Genomic DNA, 15,904 nt, shown 5'->3' with positions numbered 1-15,904 from the left:
AATGATTTTGCATTTTAGTTAGAAACTTTTTCACTGCAAAACATTACCGGTCTAGATGCCGGTCTAGATGGGAAAATCTAGACCGCTTTCAATATCGATTTCAGGAAAGTTCCCAGTCCTTGTGAGACCGAGCCATGTAATAATCACGCGGAAAGAACGGCATCAAATTTCTGAGGCACTCCAAAGCAAAACGAGTCAATCTGAAATCGTTGTTAAGTGACTCTTAAGTCGTTAGCAGGTTTTAATGCACAATTGCAGAAGAAAAAGGAAATTATAAACTTTTACTTGCTAAAAAAAGTTAAGAACACTTTGTGATAAATCACGAAACATTTTGGCGACAAAAACAGCTTTGACTTTTAGCTAGCCGTACAGTAGAATACGGCCCGCTAAAATGATCAATCACAGCGCGCGTACTAACTGAGAAGTATACTTAGAGCGTTTATGAACCTAGTGAAAATCGAAAATCGGAGTCATAACAGAAGTCATACGCTCGACGGAATCGGAGTCGGAAGAATCAGAACGATTCCATTTCTTCCGATTCCGTTTACGACTCCGTCGCTTATGATCCAGTGAAAACTAGGATGTCAGAGACGGAAGCAGAAGCAGAAGAACCAACCAATCACAAGGACCGGAATCGAGTATTGCGATTGGTTTATTCTTCCGCTTCTGCTTCCGACTCCCGACAATCTAGTTCTCACTAGATCGTAAGCGACAGAGTCATATGCAGAATCGGTTTTCTGCTTCCGACTCGGTTGGTTTGATTTTCTCTAGATCTTATCACTTTAGATTTCTGATTACGACTCCAACTACAACTCCGTCGCTAGTGAAAACCAGCCTTTAAAGAGTTTTACAAAGCACCAAAAGCAGAACCCGATTACTGTAATTCTGTCGGAAGTTTTCAAATTAAAAACTCGAAACTAGTTCGTGTATGCGGTCTAACTCCGCGGTTAAGTCTGTACTGCGATCGTTTTGGCTTTTAATAGATATAGGTATGTCTTTACTAATGCAGTTGGATTGTCCTGCAAGTCAAAATTTCCAAATTTCTTTACAGCGAAGATTTTGTTTCACAACAACATACTAGCATCGTCTCTTGCTGGCGAAAAATAGTAAAAGGCATTTGCAGCAAAATATACAGAAGATAAGCATTACAATAATTAAGACTATTCACCTGCAAATCTTCGCTTTGTGCTGAATATATTCTATCACCAATTATTTGCAGCACACCTGGATTTCAACTGCCTAATGCGGTCTTCGTTAGGGTAAATACGCTGTTAAAACTACACGCGTCATCCTGCTTTTAAAAAGTTTCGAATTTAACTTTCGCGCGCGCGTGATCACTCTGCCATGCGCGCCTGGACAAGTAGCCAAAAGTAGGATGGCGCGTGCAGTTGTAACAAAGCATTTACACTGACGATAAAGGCTTCGTTACTTCTTCCTTGGTAATCTCTTTTTATCAATTCTCTCATTTTTCTTTAATAAAAGAGGGAACAAATCCCAACCGAAACGATAAATTGTGTGCCTGTAACGAAAACGTAAGTGTAACGTTAATATTTCTAAATTGATCTCTTTGCTACGGTGTCACGCCATGCAATTCTCCGGTAACATATCTACCACGGAGGAGGGGAGGGCATGCGTGGACGTAGCGCGAGGCACGCGTTTTAATGCAGCAGTCTACGTCCCCAATATTTTTCCCTTCAATGTGAAAGTAATCAATCTTTTTAGTATTAACGAGCAGGGAATGACCCACGATACAATCATATGACTGGAAGAGGTCGAAAGCATAAACGTGGTGAACGTGGCTCCATTGAAGAAGGACAGTCAAATTCCAAGCGAACCAACATGGCGGCTGTCGAAGGCGAAACCTTCGCAACAGAACCTCCAACCACCGAAAACCACAACAAAGAACCTAGTCTAACGGACTTAAGCAAGATGTTGGTAGATATACAAATCACAGTCAATAATATTCTATTGGAAAACAAGAAAATCAGCGAAGACGTAAAAGAACTAAAATCCACTGTAAACAAACAGCAAAGTGAGATTGTGGACCTCAAGAAACAACTTACTAAAGCCAGGACACAGTTTGCAGCTACGGAGAAAGAGCTCGACGATGCGAAGAAACGAATAAATGAACAACAAGAGGAAATAGCAGAGCTTTACGACCTCCAAGACCGTTTAGAACAATATACCAGGAAAAACTCTCTTGAATTCCCTGGAATTCCAGAAAGCGCGTACAACTCCACAGAAGAGGCCATCCTAAAAGTAGCAGAAGTGCTAGAGGTTCCTGTCAACCCCGATGACATTGAAATTTCCCATAAATTAAATAATCGGGGCAACAAAGCAATAATTGCAAAATTTATTAGTCACAAAGCCAAGACGAATCTCTACAGAGCTAGAACAAAACTTAAACATGTCAAACTGGCCGACCTCTTCCCCGACTCCTCTTACGCAACGAAAGTACAGTCGACAAGGATCTTCATCAACGAAAATTTAACTTCCTATCGTCGCCGCATCATGTCGAGAGCTAACGAGAAACGTAGAGATTGCGAACTATTGAGCGCATGGTCGATGGACGGAATAATTTACGTGCAGACTTCACCGAACGGGAAACCCATCAAAATCATCGAATTAGAGGACCTCGAGAATCTGTAGCCTGCTTTTAGAATTATTTTGGGAGAGGGGACGGACTCTGTTTGGAACTGTGACTTATCTCTTTACCCTACTTGCAAAAAGGTTTAGTTGTTCTCTTTTGTGTTGTTGTGTGTATTTGTCTGTGAGCGTTGTCTGGATTGTTTATACTTTAGTGAGTTTTCTGTATTTTTTTTTCTCGTAATTTAATTCCTTTTTTTTCTTTTCTCTCGAGTAATATGAATACGGGTAGTTTGTCCAAATTTTACGTCTTATCATTGAACGTTCGGGGAATCAGAGATCAAATCAAGAGGAGGAGTATATTTTCATACCTAAAAGATCAAAAAGCAAACATTTATTTTTTACAAGAAACATATTCAGCTCGAGCCGGTGAAAATATTTGGAGAAAAGAATGGGGTGGCGAGCTATTTTTCTCACATGGCACCACGCATAGTAAAGGCGTGTGTATTTTAATTAATCCCTTTGTACAACCAAAAGTTGATTATTCTTATGCCGATGACTCGGGCAGAATAGTGCTTATTACAGTCACTCTTAATGGACAAAAACTATCACTGTGCAATATTTACGCACCTAATGACCAAGCCAATCAACTCCAATTCATGCAAGAGCTCAACAATTGCCTAATCGATAATTCAGAGCTCACCTCGCTAATTGTCGGGGGAGACTGGAATTGTACTTTATCAAAAAAAGATAAGATCGGAGGTGCACCGTGGAAACCGTCCAGTTACCGTAATCTCATTCTGACAACGATGGAAATGTTTGACTTAGTGGATATTCAAAGAATGCGACATCCAAAGTTACGCAAATTTACGTACGAATCAAAATCTCTTAAACTTAAATCTAGGATTGACCTTTTCTTAATTGCAAAAAATCTCTCTGGGGATGTAAAGAATTCGGAAATTTACCATGCTATCGCACCTGACCATAACGCAATTTATATTTTGCTATCTTGGCCCAACAAACTCCCTCGGGGACCAGGACTCTCGAAATTTAACAACACCCTATTGAATGACATGCAGTATGTGAGTAAGGTTCGTGATACATACGCTCACGCGTGCAGTTATTATAGCCATGTGACGGATAAGAGGCTCTTTTGGGAGTTAATGAAAATGGAAATCAGATCTGCGACTATTTCCTTTTCCAAAAATAAAGCAAAATGTATCAGCAACCGAGAACAGGAATTAAGACGTAGAATAGACCAACTTGATGTTATTATCTGCGATAATTTTTCTTCTCCTTACATCGATGGAGTACTACGGGAGTATGACGGACTGAAAACGGAACTTAAGTCAATTTACGAAGAAAAAGGAAAACAGGCAATGTTTAGAGCAAAATGTCGCTGGATAAAAAATGGTGAACGCCCAGCAAAGCATTTTTTCAATCTTGAAAAAAGTAATTACAACAAAAAAACTATCAGTGAACTTCGATTACAAAATGATTCTATTACGCGCAACGAGACACTGATTCTAGAGCAAATTGAAGATTATCATAGAAACCTATATACCTCGGATTTAACCTTTTCTGAAACTGCTTATGACACATTCAATGACAATGTTGAATCGCCTAAGCTTTCAGAGGACGTGCAAGGAACCTTGGAGGGTCCACTTACGTACGAAGAATGCAAAAAGATACTAGAAACCTTTCAGAATGATAAAGCACCGGGGGAAGATGGATTTACCGTTGAATTTTATACCTATTTTTTCGATCTTTTAGGAAACGATTTAATAGCAAGTTTTAACGAAGCGCACGAGAAAGGTGAACTCTCCATTTCACAACGAAGGGGAATAATTACTTTAGTTCCGAAAGAAGACGGGTCACTCCTAGATCTTTCAAACTGGAGACCGATTACTTTGCTTAATGCTGATCTTAAAATAGCGGCAAAAGCAATAGCCAAACGCATTGAACCGACACTACCAAACCTTATCCACTCTGACCAAACAGGCTTCGTAAAAGGGAGATACATTGGGGAAAATATCCGACTTATAAGTGACATAATGGAATATACGAGTCTACAAAACTTACCTGGCATTCTAACTTCCCTAGACTTCCGTAAAGCTTTTGATTCGATTGAATGGCCCTTTATAATGAAAACTCTAGACCATTTTAATTTTGGTAGTGACATCAAGCGCTGGATTAAGATATTCTACACGAACACGAAAGTGCGGTACAAAACAATGGTTTTATAACCAATTGGTTTAAACCATCAGAAGGAGTTCGACAAGGTTGCCCACTCTCCCCTTATTTGTTTATTCTTTCTGCAGAGGTACTCTCAAATAAGATACGTCAGGATTCCAACGTGAGAGGAATCAAAGTCTTCGGTAAGGAAATCAAGCTGTCCCAATTCGCTGATGATACAAATCTATTCAATGCGGACATAGAATCTTTAGAAATGGCCTTGAAAATTGTTGGGGATTTCGAACGAATTGCCGGCCTGTCCCTAAATGTAAAGAAAACGAAGGCGCTTTGGTTGGGGAAATGGAAAAGTAATAGAAGTAAGCCTCTGGATTTAAAATGGTTCCACAGCCCCGTTAAGATATTGGGGATATATTTTTCGTATAATATTAAGGAGAATAACGAGCTCAACTTCGACAAAAAGATCCAAAAGTTGCAAATTAAGCTGGATATGTGGAGTTCACGGGACTTGACGATATTTGAAAGAGCCATGTTAATTAAAACCTTGGGTATATCGCAACTTATTTATTCGGCCTCTAATCTGGATATTCCCAAAGGAATTGTGGAAATTGTAAGAACAAAATCTTTTAAGTTCCTCTGGAAAAACAAAAAAGATAAAATAAAAAGATCAGGCCTTTACCAAGATCCAGACAACGGTGGAATACGTATGACCGACTTTGATATTATGTTAAAAGCCCTAAAACTCGCCTGGATCCCGAGACTGTTGCGGACTTCGGACAATAGTAATTGGTGTATTATTCCAGAGCACTATTTCAGAAGAAAGGGAGGGTTAAACTTTCTACTAAGGTGCAACTACGACAAAAATTATTCTAAAGACCTCCCGCCCTTCTATAAGAAGATACTAGACTTCTTCAACGAATTAAAAACTCTTTACTCGTATGATCAAAAGCAGGAGTTTAGTATTGTTTAATAACAAAGATATATTGGTGGACGGGAAACCCATCTTCCTTAGTGAATGGTTTAAAAAGGGTATTCTATCAATTAATGACCTATTGAATGAGAGTGGCAATTTTTTAACATTCCGCGAGTTTTGAGATAAATATTCCTGTGAATCCAATTTTTTACAGTATCATCAAGTTGTTAGTGCTATTCCGGAACGCTTAAGGTCTCTAGCCAAGTGCTCCGACATCATCAACAAATCATTTTTTACCGGAAATAATAATATCTTTTCCCCAACGAATCGACACAAATTAATCTGCACAAGGCTAAGTCAAAGGACTTTTATAATTTGCTTAACGTTAAGATTCACACCGAAGATCAAACGGGCCCTAAACGTTGGAGCGAAAAACTCTCTTTAAAAAGGGACGTGTGGACTAAGATCTTTAAATCACTAAAAAATATTTGTAAGGAAACTAAACTCAAAGAGTTTCAATTTAAATTAATCCATAGAACGATAGTAACTAAGAAAGAATTATTCAGATTTGGTATTAAGGCGGACGATGAATGTCTATACTGCGGAGATAAAGATTCAATTGAGTACTCTTTTATCGAATGTCTGTTTACCAAATTGTTTACCCAAAAAGTCTTGAACTGGTTCAACCAAGTGAATGCGTGTCAAATTTCTCTTACCACAGAGGAGACCTTGTTCGGTATTACTGCAAGCTCCCACGACATAGCAATAATACGGAAATTCAACTACACCACCTTATTTATGCGCCATTATATTTATTCAAGCAAGTTAAATAGCCTGGCCATCTCCATTCAGGATTTTATCAGTAAGCTACACATTAAATATAATCTTGAAAATTTGTCTTAATTAAATGTTTTAGTGAGAAGTACTCCTCCCTCCTCAAAGTCAATATACAGTATAACGTATTGTAAGTAACTGTACGTACAGCAAGTAATGTAAGTAGAGTATTATATTGTTAGCAGTGTAAGTAGCCCATATTGCAAGTAATTGTATTTTCTGTAAGGAACTGTATTGAGTATTGTATTGCCAGCATAAGTGACCCGTATTGTAAGTAACGTAAGTAAGTATTGTAGAACTGTGTTTTGTAAATTAAAATTATTAAAAAAAAAAAAAAAAAAAAAAACATATCTACCACGCTGCCTAACCTGATGGCAGTTTTAAACTGCTACATTTAAATTTTTTTGCTTTCCGTTGTTTTAGAAAAAAATACAGAGTGGGGAAAAATGGGCAAAAAAGAAGAAGCGAAACTTTCTCTGGTACAACTGTCAAACTTAGGGAAATTTTGGATTGCAAAGCCGCGGTTCATCACTTAATTGTGGTCAATTAAGGACGCTGCCTACTAAACATGCTAAATAAAAAGGTTTTTGTGCCAGATTAGAACCATGCGGAAAAAGTAGATCTTGGCAAGGGCTGCTGGAATTCTTAAAGAAAACTGGGGATAGCCACGCATTTTTTCGAGATATTTAGCCCTGACGCTCAACAAAAATGCTGACATAAGCATTTCTCCGAAAAAAGGTGGAAAGGATATTTCTTCACAGATTTCCTTAGAATTCGCATAGAGAAAAGCAAACACATTTACAAAGATCTGAAGACTACATGGTAAATGATAACATAGAAACCATTTTTGGTATGTATCTCTTTTCCCCTTTCAACCAAGTTAGGTGTGAAAAGATCTTTTCAGGAAGGACATCAAACCTGGTGGAACGTAAAATATTTCCATCTTGCAAGGTTTTCTTTTTAACCTCTCTTCATTAGCTTCTATCCAATAGGTAAAGACCTACAAAAATATGGATATTAATTGAGAGGGCTTTTTTTTTTGGGGGGGGGGGGGGGAAGATTTATTAATGGATTTCAAAAAATATATATATACAACTTAAGAAAGGTCTTTATTTTTCTCATAGCACATTTTCCAAAGTAGAATGAGGCTATCAACAAGAACTGCATTTCATGTGCATAGGGGTACCGTTAAATTTGCTTTCCAATTCTCAACGAGCCGCCCTGTAGTCCAGTGGCTACATCTCCGAACTTCGGTCCCGAAGGGCGTGGCGTTTACACCCGTAAGGGGACATCGGTTTTTTATGTTTGTGTTGGACTTAATTTATTTTTTTTCGTAAAATATTGTTTTTTTTTTTTCCGTTTAAACCAAGTTAGGTGTAAAGAGACCTTTTAAGAAAGCACATCAAACCTGGCTGACCGTAAAATATATCCATCTTGCCATGTCGTTTTTCATTTGAGCCGATCTTTATTAGCTTGCTTTCAATAGGCAAAGATCTGCAAAGTGTGGATCTTAATTGGGAGTTTATTATTTTTTTTAATTTGGGAAAGATTTATTAATGGTTTCAGAAAAACTATATAACTTAAGCGAGGTATTTCATTTTTTCATAACACATTTTCCAAAACAAGATGAGGCTGTCAATAAAAACGACAGTTCATGTGCACATAGGTACCATTAAATCTGCCACTTAATTCAAGGAGTCCCCCTGTAGCCTAATGGTTACCTTTCAGAGCTTCGGTTCGGAAGGGCACGGCGTTCAGCCCCCGCGGGAGGACTCCGTTTTTTTTTTCATGTTTATGTTGAAGTTGTAGAAGCCGACAAAGATGTCATATACAGGACACGTTATGGGCGTGTAATCAGACGTCCCAAGAGACTGTATAACATTTAAATTATACGCGAGTGGGTGTGCGTGTGAGTGCTTGTTGCGTGTGTTTTTCTGTTGCTTGAAGAGTCGGATTACAAGTCTCGATGTAATACTACCGGATTAAACTGCTATGTCGAATTCTGCGAGTGTTCGTCGTTTTACTGGGCTCGTACATTGGTAGCAGAGCGAGGTTGTCTATTTTGTGGAGTTTAATACGTCGGCCGAAACACGTATACGAACATGGCAGGAGAAGGTCAAGAAGAAGTCCATTGATCTTTTTTATACAATTTTTTTTTCTGTTTCAACCAAGTTCGGTGTTTCGCACCTCGGATCAGGGTACTACTCGAATTGAAGACACACCAGGAAAATAAAGTCTACGGGATCTACCAGTTGTTTTGAACTAGTTTAATCAGCACAAGCTAGCTAGTCAACTGAAAGCAAAGGCATACATGTGGGTTGACTATAGCAATTCTAAAAAATCGGATCTAACCTAAAAAACGAAACAGCAAAAAACATTCTCCACCATATTGTCGATATACTCACAATTCTGTAAGGCGTAATCCCGTTTAAGACGCGCTATTTTCCTACTTTTGTACAGAGAGCACAAACACACTGTTTTCGATAAAAGGATTACTTTCTACTGATCTCTTGATATCCTACTAGTACCAGTCCACGAACGAGAGCCATAATCCGATTGGCTACTAAAGCAAAAATGGCGGGAATCTCGCGTGTTCGGTTTTATCACTAAGAAAACAAACATAATGTCTAAAAATAAACAAAACTCTCAACGAAGTGCAAAACATTCGGTGTGAAAAGATCTTTTAAGAAAGGATATTAAACCTGGGTCACCATAAATTGTACCCATCTTGCTATTTTTTTTTTTTTTTTTTTCATTTAAGCCGCTCTTTATAAACTTACAAACGCTGCCAAATGCATTAAAAATGAAGGAGAGGGATTGAAGTTGATCAAAAACTGTAAAAAAGTAAATAATATTTTAAAATGACGGGTTGTATTTATTTCACGTGAGCTCTATTTAAACAAAGAAAATGCAAAACTTTTTCAGAATAAAGCGTGCAAAGGGTATTGTCTTTAAAATTCGTGACGTGCCTGTTAGCTAATTGGTCTAATTTTATTTTGCATATTCATGACGATTATTGCTGACCTAAGGTGCTTGTTTGCCATTTTGAGATGTTTGCCGTCGGAATGAGATGATGTGTACAGTTCCCTTCTAGACGAGAAGCAAACTCTTACTTTGAAGAGGAAATGGCGGCCACGTTTGGGGATGGAGAGTTGGTTGACACCCATTTCTGTCAATGGTTAGTACCAATTTCTTTGCATTCTACCTTCGCAAGTAACATCTCTACCAAAAATACCGGCTCCAAGTCCTTGCCCCACGTGCGCTCTACGGACTCGGTTTACGTTTCGTCTCGAACTTCATAACAACCTCATTGCTTAAACAACGGAGTAAAACGTACGTTAGAAGCTAGTTTAGGAACCCTACAAGACGCTAAAGTTCGTAGCAGATATTTAAACGAGAGTTTGGCTTTCCTTACGAAAGTGGCGTTTCTTTGTCCAAATTTGTCTTGTGCTTGTCAACGCGCACTCGTGTTTAACAGCTCACTGTGAATTATTTTATTTTTCGTTTACTCTTTTCAGTTTCCACACTGGGGTTTGTTCCTTACTCAGTTTTTATCTCTTCTATTTTCAGGGTTTGTCAGCAAGACAGGAGGAGATCAAAAGGATTCAGGCAGGGAGGACAAAGTTAAGAATATCAAGTCAGAATTTGGTTAAATTGAAATCTTTCCGATACGAAATGGCAGTCTTGCAATTAGAAAGTTATATCCGAGGTCAAAACTTCGTAGTCTAAAATCATTTTGATTGTTTAATGTTTTAATTTTTTTTCTCGGCTGAAATATTTGCATTCGATTGACATTCGGGCGCGTAAAGCGTTTCAATTTGGTAGTGAAGTTTAATTAATTATTTCTGCCATTTTTGCTGGAAAGGTTTGAACCGCTTTTGAGTAATCATCTGTTATATGTTTTCAAATTGAGGGGAGTATTATTTCTTGGATCGAGCGATCATCAGTTTGATGAAATTAAATTTTATCGGTCGATATTTGCATGTTTTACTACATTTATTTTGTCAGATTCGAGTGCTTTTGTTTTTCTTTCGAAATTCAAATTGTTTTACAATCGCTCAACTCTCCTAAGTTTGAAAACATGTTACTTTACATGTAACTTAGCAATAAAAAGGTGGCACTGCAGGTTGAAATCAAACCGTGATAGTAATTGGACGTTAATAACTATAAGTTACGTGATCATGTCAATCATAACAAATTGTGTTGTGACAACAATTTAGCAAACAAGTCAATGCTGAATTTTTATTGGTTGTGTTCTCCAAAATCGCATTAAGCACTGAGGTTTTACGAAGGCCTAGTTTTAATTTATGATGCGAATTGCCTGTCGGAGGGCAATGCCCTTACTCCAAAACAATATCATATGACTGTTCAATAAAAATTGTTTCATTTTGGAAGCTTATCAAATGCTCTAAGTTATCGAAGAATCATTTCTACTTGTCAAATCTTAGCATTTCAGACAGGAAATTAAAAAGTCTCTTTTAAGATCGAATTCACGTGAACATATTGAGATTTCCAATTTTCGCCCCAAAAGGTGTCACAGAGCTTCTAAAAAAGAAACACATAGCTATTAATTTCTGTGAATTGTAAACGTTGAAAGAGCATGCAATTTCCTTGCTCAAAATTTATTAATGATCCAATTAATTTGAAATGCTATAGCTTGAAGCTGATTAAAATTGCTCACTACCACTATCACACAAGTTGTATTATTTCTTTCTACGTCAGTTGAAATTTTGAAACACTTCAACTTATCACAGGAATCGTTAGCGATTCGTTAGTAAATCCGAGTTTCGTGGCAACTTCTTTCAAGTTAATTTCTAAATATTTTAAGCATTTGTTGACATGATCACCTATTATTAAACGCTTTTTTTCTTATTTCACTCGACGTTTTATTTATTTTTTTATTTTTCTCGGTTTTTTTATGCACTTGCAGTAAAATGCGTGGACATTTCTTCTGACGTTTGTTGTGTATTGACATGCAGAGCCACTTTGAATGAATAATTTTAGAAGAGGTTATTGGGTTTCTGCATTGATCTTCGTATCAAGAAAGTATTTGATCTATCGACAGATATTGTTATAGACATTTCTGTGAGGAAAACGGTCGGTTTAAATTTTACCTCGGAGGGGACTAAGCATATGAACATCAATCGCAGCAACCAAATGTATCCTCTTGTTTAACTTCCAGCGAGGCTGTAATGAATTATGTCTGGTATCATGCAACTCTTTCCATTATCGCTTTTCGAAAAATTTAGGTGTAATTGTCTGAATTTCCAATTTTTTTGCTCTCATTACTGTCAGATCTATCAGTTTTTTTGAAATGTAACTTCAATTGACGGAATGTTCTAAAGAAAAAATGCAGCTCCGATTTAATTGCCTAATTGTTCTAAAATATTGCTTCCGTTCGCAATTGACCGAATTTTCACTATTTCAACTTTGATTTTCTAAACTTGGTTCCAACCGTATGATGCTTTGAAAATTTTGTCGTCATCGTTTGTATTTACTATAATTTATCATCATGAACGTAGCTCCAATTTTCTGATTGTTCTAAAATTCTTGCGTTATCGTTTGCTACGGACAAAAAATTCTCCAAACACTTGCTATTGCTCTATTGCTTTTCCAAACTGCAGTTTCAATTTTCTGATTCATCTAAAATGTTATTGCTTTCGTCCGCAACTGACAGACATTTTCACTAAAAGTATTGACTATTTCAGCTTTGATTTTCAAAACCTGGTTCCAATTGTCTGATTCTTTGAAAATTTTATCGTTATCGTTTGTATTCACTATTACATCTGTTGTCACGAACGTATCTCCAATTGTCTGATTGCTTTAAAATTTTATCGCTATTGTTTGCTACGGACAAAAATTTTCAAAGGACTTGCCATTAGCTCTATTGCTTTTCCAAACTAGCTTTAATTGTTTGATTGTGCTAAAAATGATTTTGCAGCTTTCGTCTGCAGCTGACAGACATTTAAACTAAAAGTAGTCACTATTTCATCTTTGATTTTTAAAACTTAGTTCCAATTGTCCGATAGTTCTAAAATTTTATTGTTACTGTTTGCTACGAAGAAAATTGCTCAAATCACTTGCTATATTGCTTTTCAATTTTCTGATTCATCTAAAATGATTTTGCTTTCGTTCGCAAATGACAAAGTTTTACAACAGAAGCCATAGGATGTATAGAGACATTTTAAAGCTTGATAACCAGACATTAACTTTTAACACCTCGCTGGAAGTGATTTCTAGAAGATAACGAAGCAAGCCATGAACAGTTTATCTTAAATTGGCCTATGATATGTCGGGTATTGGTTTTTCATCTCGGCTAAAAGTTATGGAAGTTCTAAAAATTTTCAAATTCTAGGTTTAGATTGAAGTTTTCGCGGTTTTTTAATGTTCGTTGGAGTAATCAGATTCGTGGCTTGCCTTTGCTATCTTCTTGAAATATATTACATGATGATATCACGTTAAATAGTTAAGCTGTGAATGACGGGCATCTAGAAACCTGTTTACAGAAACGGGAAGAGCAAAATTTGTACAACTGCAACACTTCTAAACAACATTGAGAAGTTGGCGACATTTTGGAATGGCTATAGTTAAGAGAGTTTATATAGTTGGGTCTCAATTTACCCGGCTATATGAACTTTCTTAAATATAACGATTTAGAAATGTTTTCACCCTCTCGATGTTGTGCGGAAACTTCTTTGTTGTACAAATTTTTAACTTGCTCTTCTCATTTCTGTAAATAGGTTTCTAGCTGCTCGTTGTCTTTCGGCTTACAATTTAGCGAAATGTCATCATGGAATATACCATATTGAACTAAAACAAATGTTCACCAGATTCAAAATCTTATTTTAATTTAAAAAACGAATAATTGGAATCAAAATTTTCCGTTAGTTTGTATTTTTGGCGGGAAAAATTCAAGGGGGTACCCCCTTAAAATTTTTGTCAAAAAAGTTGTCAGGGGAAACGCTGTGCAAATTTTTTCCAATTTTCCCGCCAAAAGTCTTAGTATATATAGGGCAAATTTTTTGATGACACCTTCGTAATCAATTTAATTGAATTTCACTTAACTAATTAACTATTGTAAGTAGAAAATTAAAGATGAATAAAACAATTGAAAGGAAACACTTGTTGTGAGTACTTTATTCTTTAAAATATTTTATTTAGTTAATAAAAAAGAAATATGGACAGCTGAATAAAAGATTGCATTTATTGACTATCAAGTTAAGCAATAATTTAGAATTAAATTACATCTTTGAAAAAGAAATTGGCGCATCCGTATTTTAGGCGCAGTTTTTTTCTAAGTCTTTTGGCGGGAAAATTAAGAATATTGAAACAGATGTTGACAAGAAGTAATTTTTTTTTTTTTTAAAGTTGGCGCATGCGTATTTTAAGCGCCCGTACTTTTTCTAAGTCTTTTGGCGGGAAAATTAAGAATATTTAAACAGATGTTGACAAGAAGTATTTTTTTTTAAAAAAAGTTGGCGCATGCGTATTTTAAGCGCCCGTATTCTTTCTAAGTTTTTTGGCGGGAAAATTAAAAATTTTGACAAGGGTTACCCTTAGAGTAAATTTAAGCAGTCAAAACAAGTTTTCAGAATATTTAATAAACAAGAGAAATTGATTTTGTACAAAGCTAACTCGGCAAAATACGCGTGAAATAGCTCTACAAAAACTTAGCAGCGAATTTTGTTCTAAATTCTGGTTAAGACAATTTTAAAACTTCTGGTTAAGACAATCCATTCCGAAATTAGTCCGTGAAAGAAAACTAGGAAAAAATTGTGATTCTAAACACGAAGGCTGACTATACAAATTTTCTTCTCGAGGAAAATAAAAGAATCACGAAGCTCACGATACGAGAACTCGGTGAGTCATATGATAGAAACGTGCGTGACTATTGATCAACATTGGTGTTGCGCTACACTAGCGACCGTTCAGAATATGTTAATAAAATTTTGCACAGGAATTATTCAAATCCAGGAAATGTTGCCGTATTTTAACTACTAACTCAGAAAATAAAGAAAATATAGTTTCGTTTGGTACCCTGCTGCCTTGCTCTTTATCTAAACAAGCCAGCAAAATATCAAAAGGCCCTTTACAATCTTCATTAGCTAAATTTAGAAACAGTTAAATCTCCTGTTGCAATGCCGTGTATTGAAATTTCCGCTGAAAACCTTACTAACATGTTCTCAATCGGCCGATAGGGTAACGCAACACCACTGATGCTCAAGAGTCACGTACGCGTCAGTCACATAATCCACCAAACTCTCGCATCGTGAACAAAGGCAAAAGATTAAAACTGGATGGAAATTTATTAACGAAACATTCCATACAAAACGTAATTGTAAATCATTTCTTGGGCCGGTCCTTTTTCATAGAAAGCCTTCGTGTTTTGCTTAATTGCGAGCTGAAACTTTTCCGATCCGAACGTTTAGTCCCAAGAAAAAATCCTATCTTACACGTCCTATTTTTTCGGCTTGAAAAACTCTCTCAATCGGTCTTACTTTGGTCCCCTCTGTATTATGCCTTGTCTTTAGTGCCCTGTCTTCTTAGTATTGCCTCCAGTGTCTTGTCTTTGCTTTCATCTTCCCTTAGTCGTATGGTCAGAAAACCTGAAAGAAAGAAAGAAAAATGTTTAATATATCAGTCATAGTAAAGCTTCGAGTTGTTTCACTTTTAATTTTTTAACTACGTCAAGCTTTCCTCATCCTATCCCATGAACCTTGTCTAGATATTCTCATCACCTGTTTGTTGACAATGTGCAGATTTTGCAGGGAGAAATTAGATTTAAATCACATTTTTTAAGCAAATAGATCAGAAAATCTCCATTAGCTAAATCAACATTATTTGCAAAATCGATTTAAATAGTAATTGTTACAAGATACTCATTGAATTTCGTTGTTCTTTAAACAGAGAGGAATTTAGTTAAATTTGCAGACTGGCTAGACCAGAGCACTGGTTTCGAACCCGAAAATTGAAACGCTTTAAAAACAAATTAACGGTAAAAATATTTCATTCAAGAATGGTCTTTTTGGTTGTAGCTGTTGTTGCTGTTGTTGCTGTTTAATAAATTTGTAGATTTTGTAACAGAAGCTCAGGTGAAGATTAACAGGATTAAGCAACAGTTACCATTGTAAACCTTCTTCTTTGGTTCCGCTAAATTTGCAATTTACGTACTGTACTAGGTTCACGTTATGTAAACTTAGGACGAGAGTTCTTTCGAACAGGAGGAAAAAAAAATATACTTTTGCTCGGCCGACCCAGTAAAACAAACAATCTTTTGATGATAACATGAACATCTTTAACTATAAGAAGTCTCAGTTAAATTTTCGAGGACATTTCAACGATTTGCAGCTGCTCTAATTTTGCCTAATTCGATAAAGA

General features: G+C 36.5%; 1 protein-coding gene across 1 annotated transcript; it reads left to right on the top strand.

Annotated features, from left to right (window-relative positions):
• Window positions 1-1,597: 1,597 nt before the first annotated feature.
• On the top strand, window positions 1,598-3,232 carry LOC149109705 (uncharacterized). The gene has a single exon (XM_089294508.1). It carries the CDS (start codon window positions 1,759-1,761, stop codon window positions 2,647-2,649), a length of 891 nt encoding a protein of 296 aa, XP_089150634.1. The 5' UTR covers window positions 1,598-1,758; the 3' UTR covers window positions 2,650-3,232.
• The last annotated feature ends 12,672 nt before the right edge of the window (window positions 3,233-15,904 follow it).

The sequence above is a fragment of the Orbicella faveolata genome, unplaced genomic scaffold (assembly GCF_042242905.1).
Source record: "Orbicella faveolata isolate gen_17 unplaced genomic scaffold, um_ofav_v1 contig_25, whole genome shotgun sequence".
In the NCBI taxonomy this organism is placed as follows: Eukaryota; Metazoa; Cnidaria; class Anthozoa; order Scleractinia; family Merulinidae; genus Orbicella; species Orbicella faveolata.
Note: the sequence above shows the minus strand (reverse complement) of the source record. Positions and strands in the feature narration are given on the sequence as shown.

Coding starts and splice junctions, on each gene's coding strand:
- LOC149109705 (XM_089294508.1), top strand. CDS start 1,759: ATGACTGGAAGAGGTCGAAAGCATAAACGTGGTGAACGTGGCTCCATT.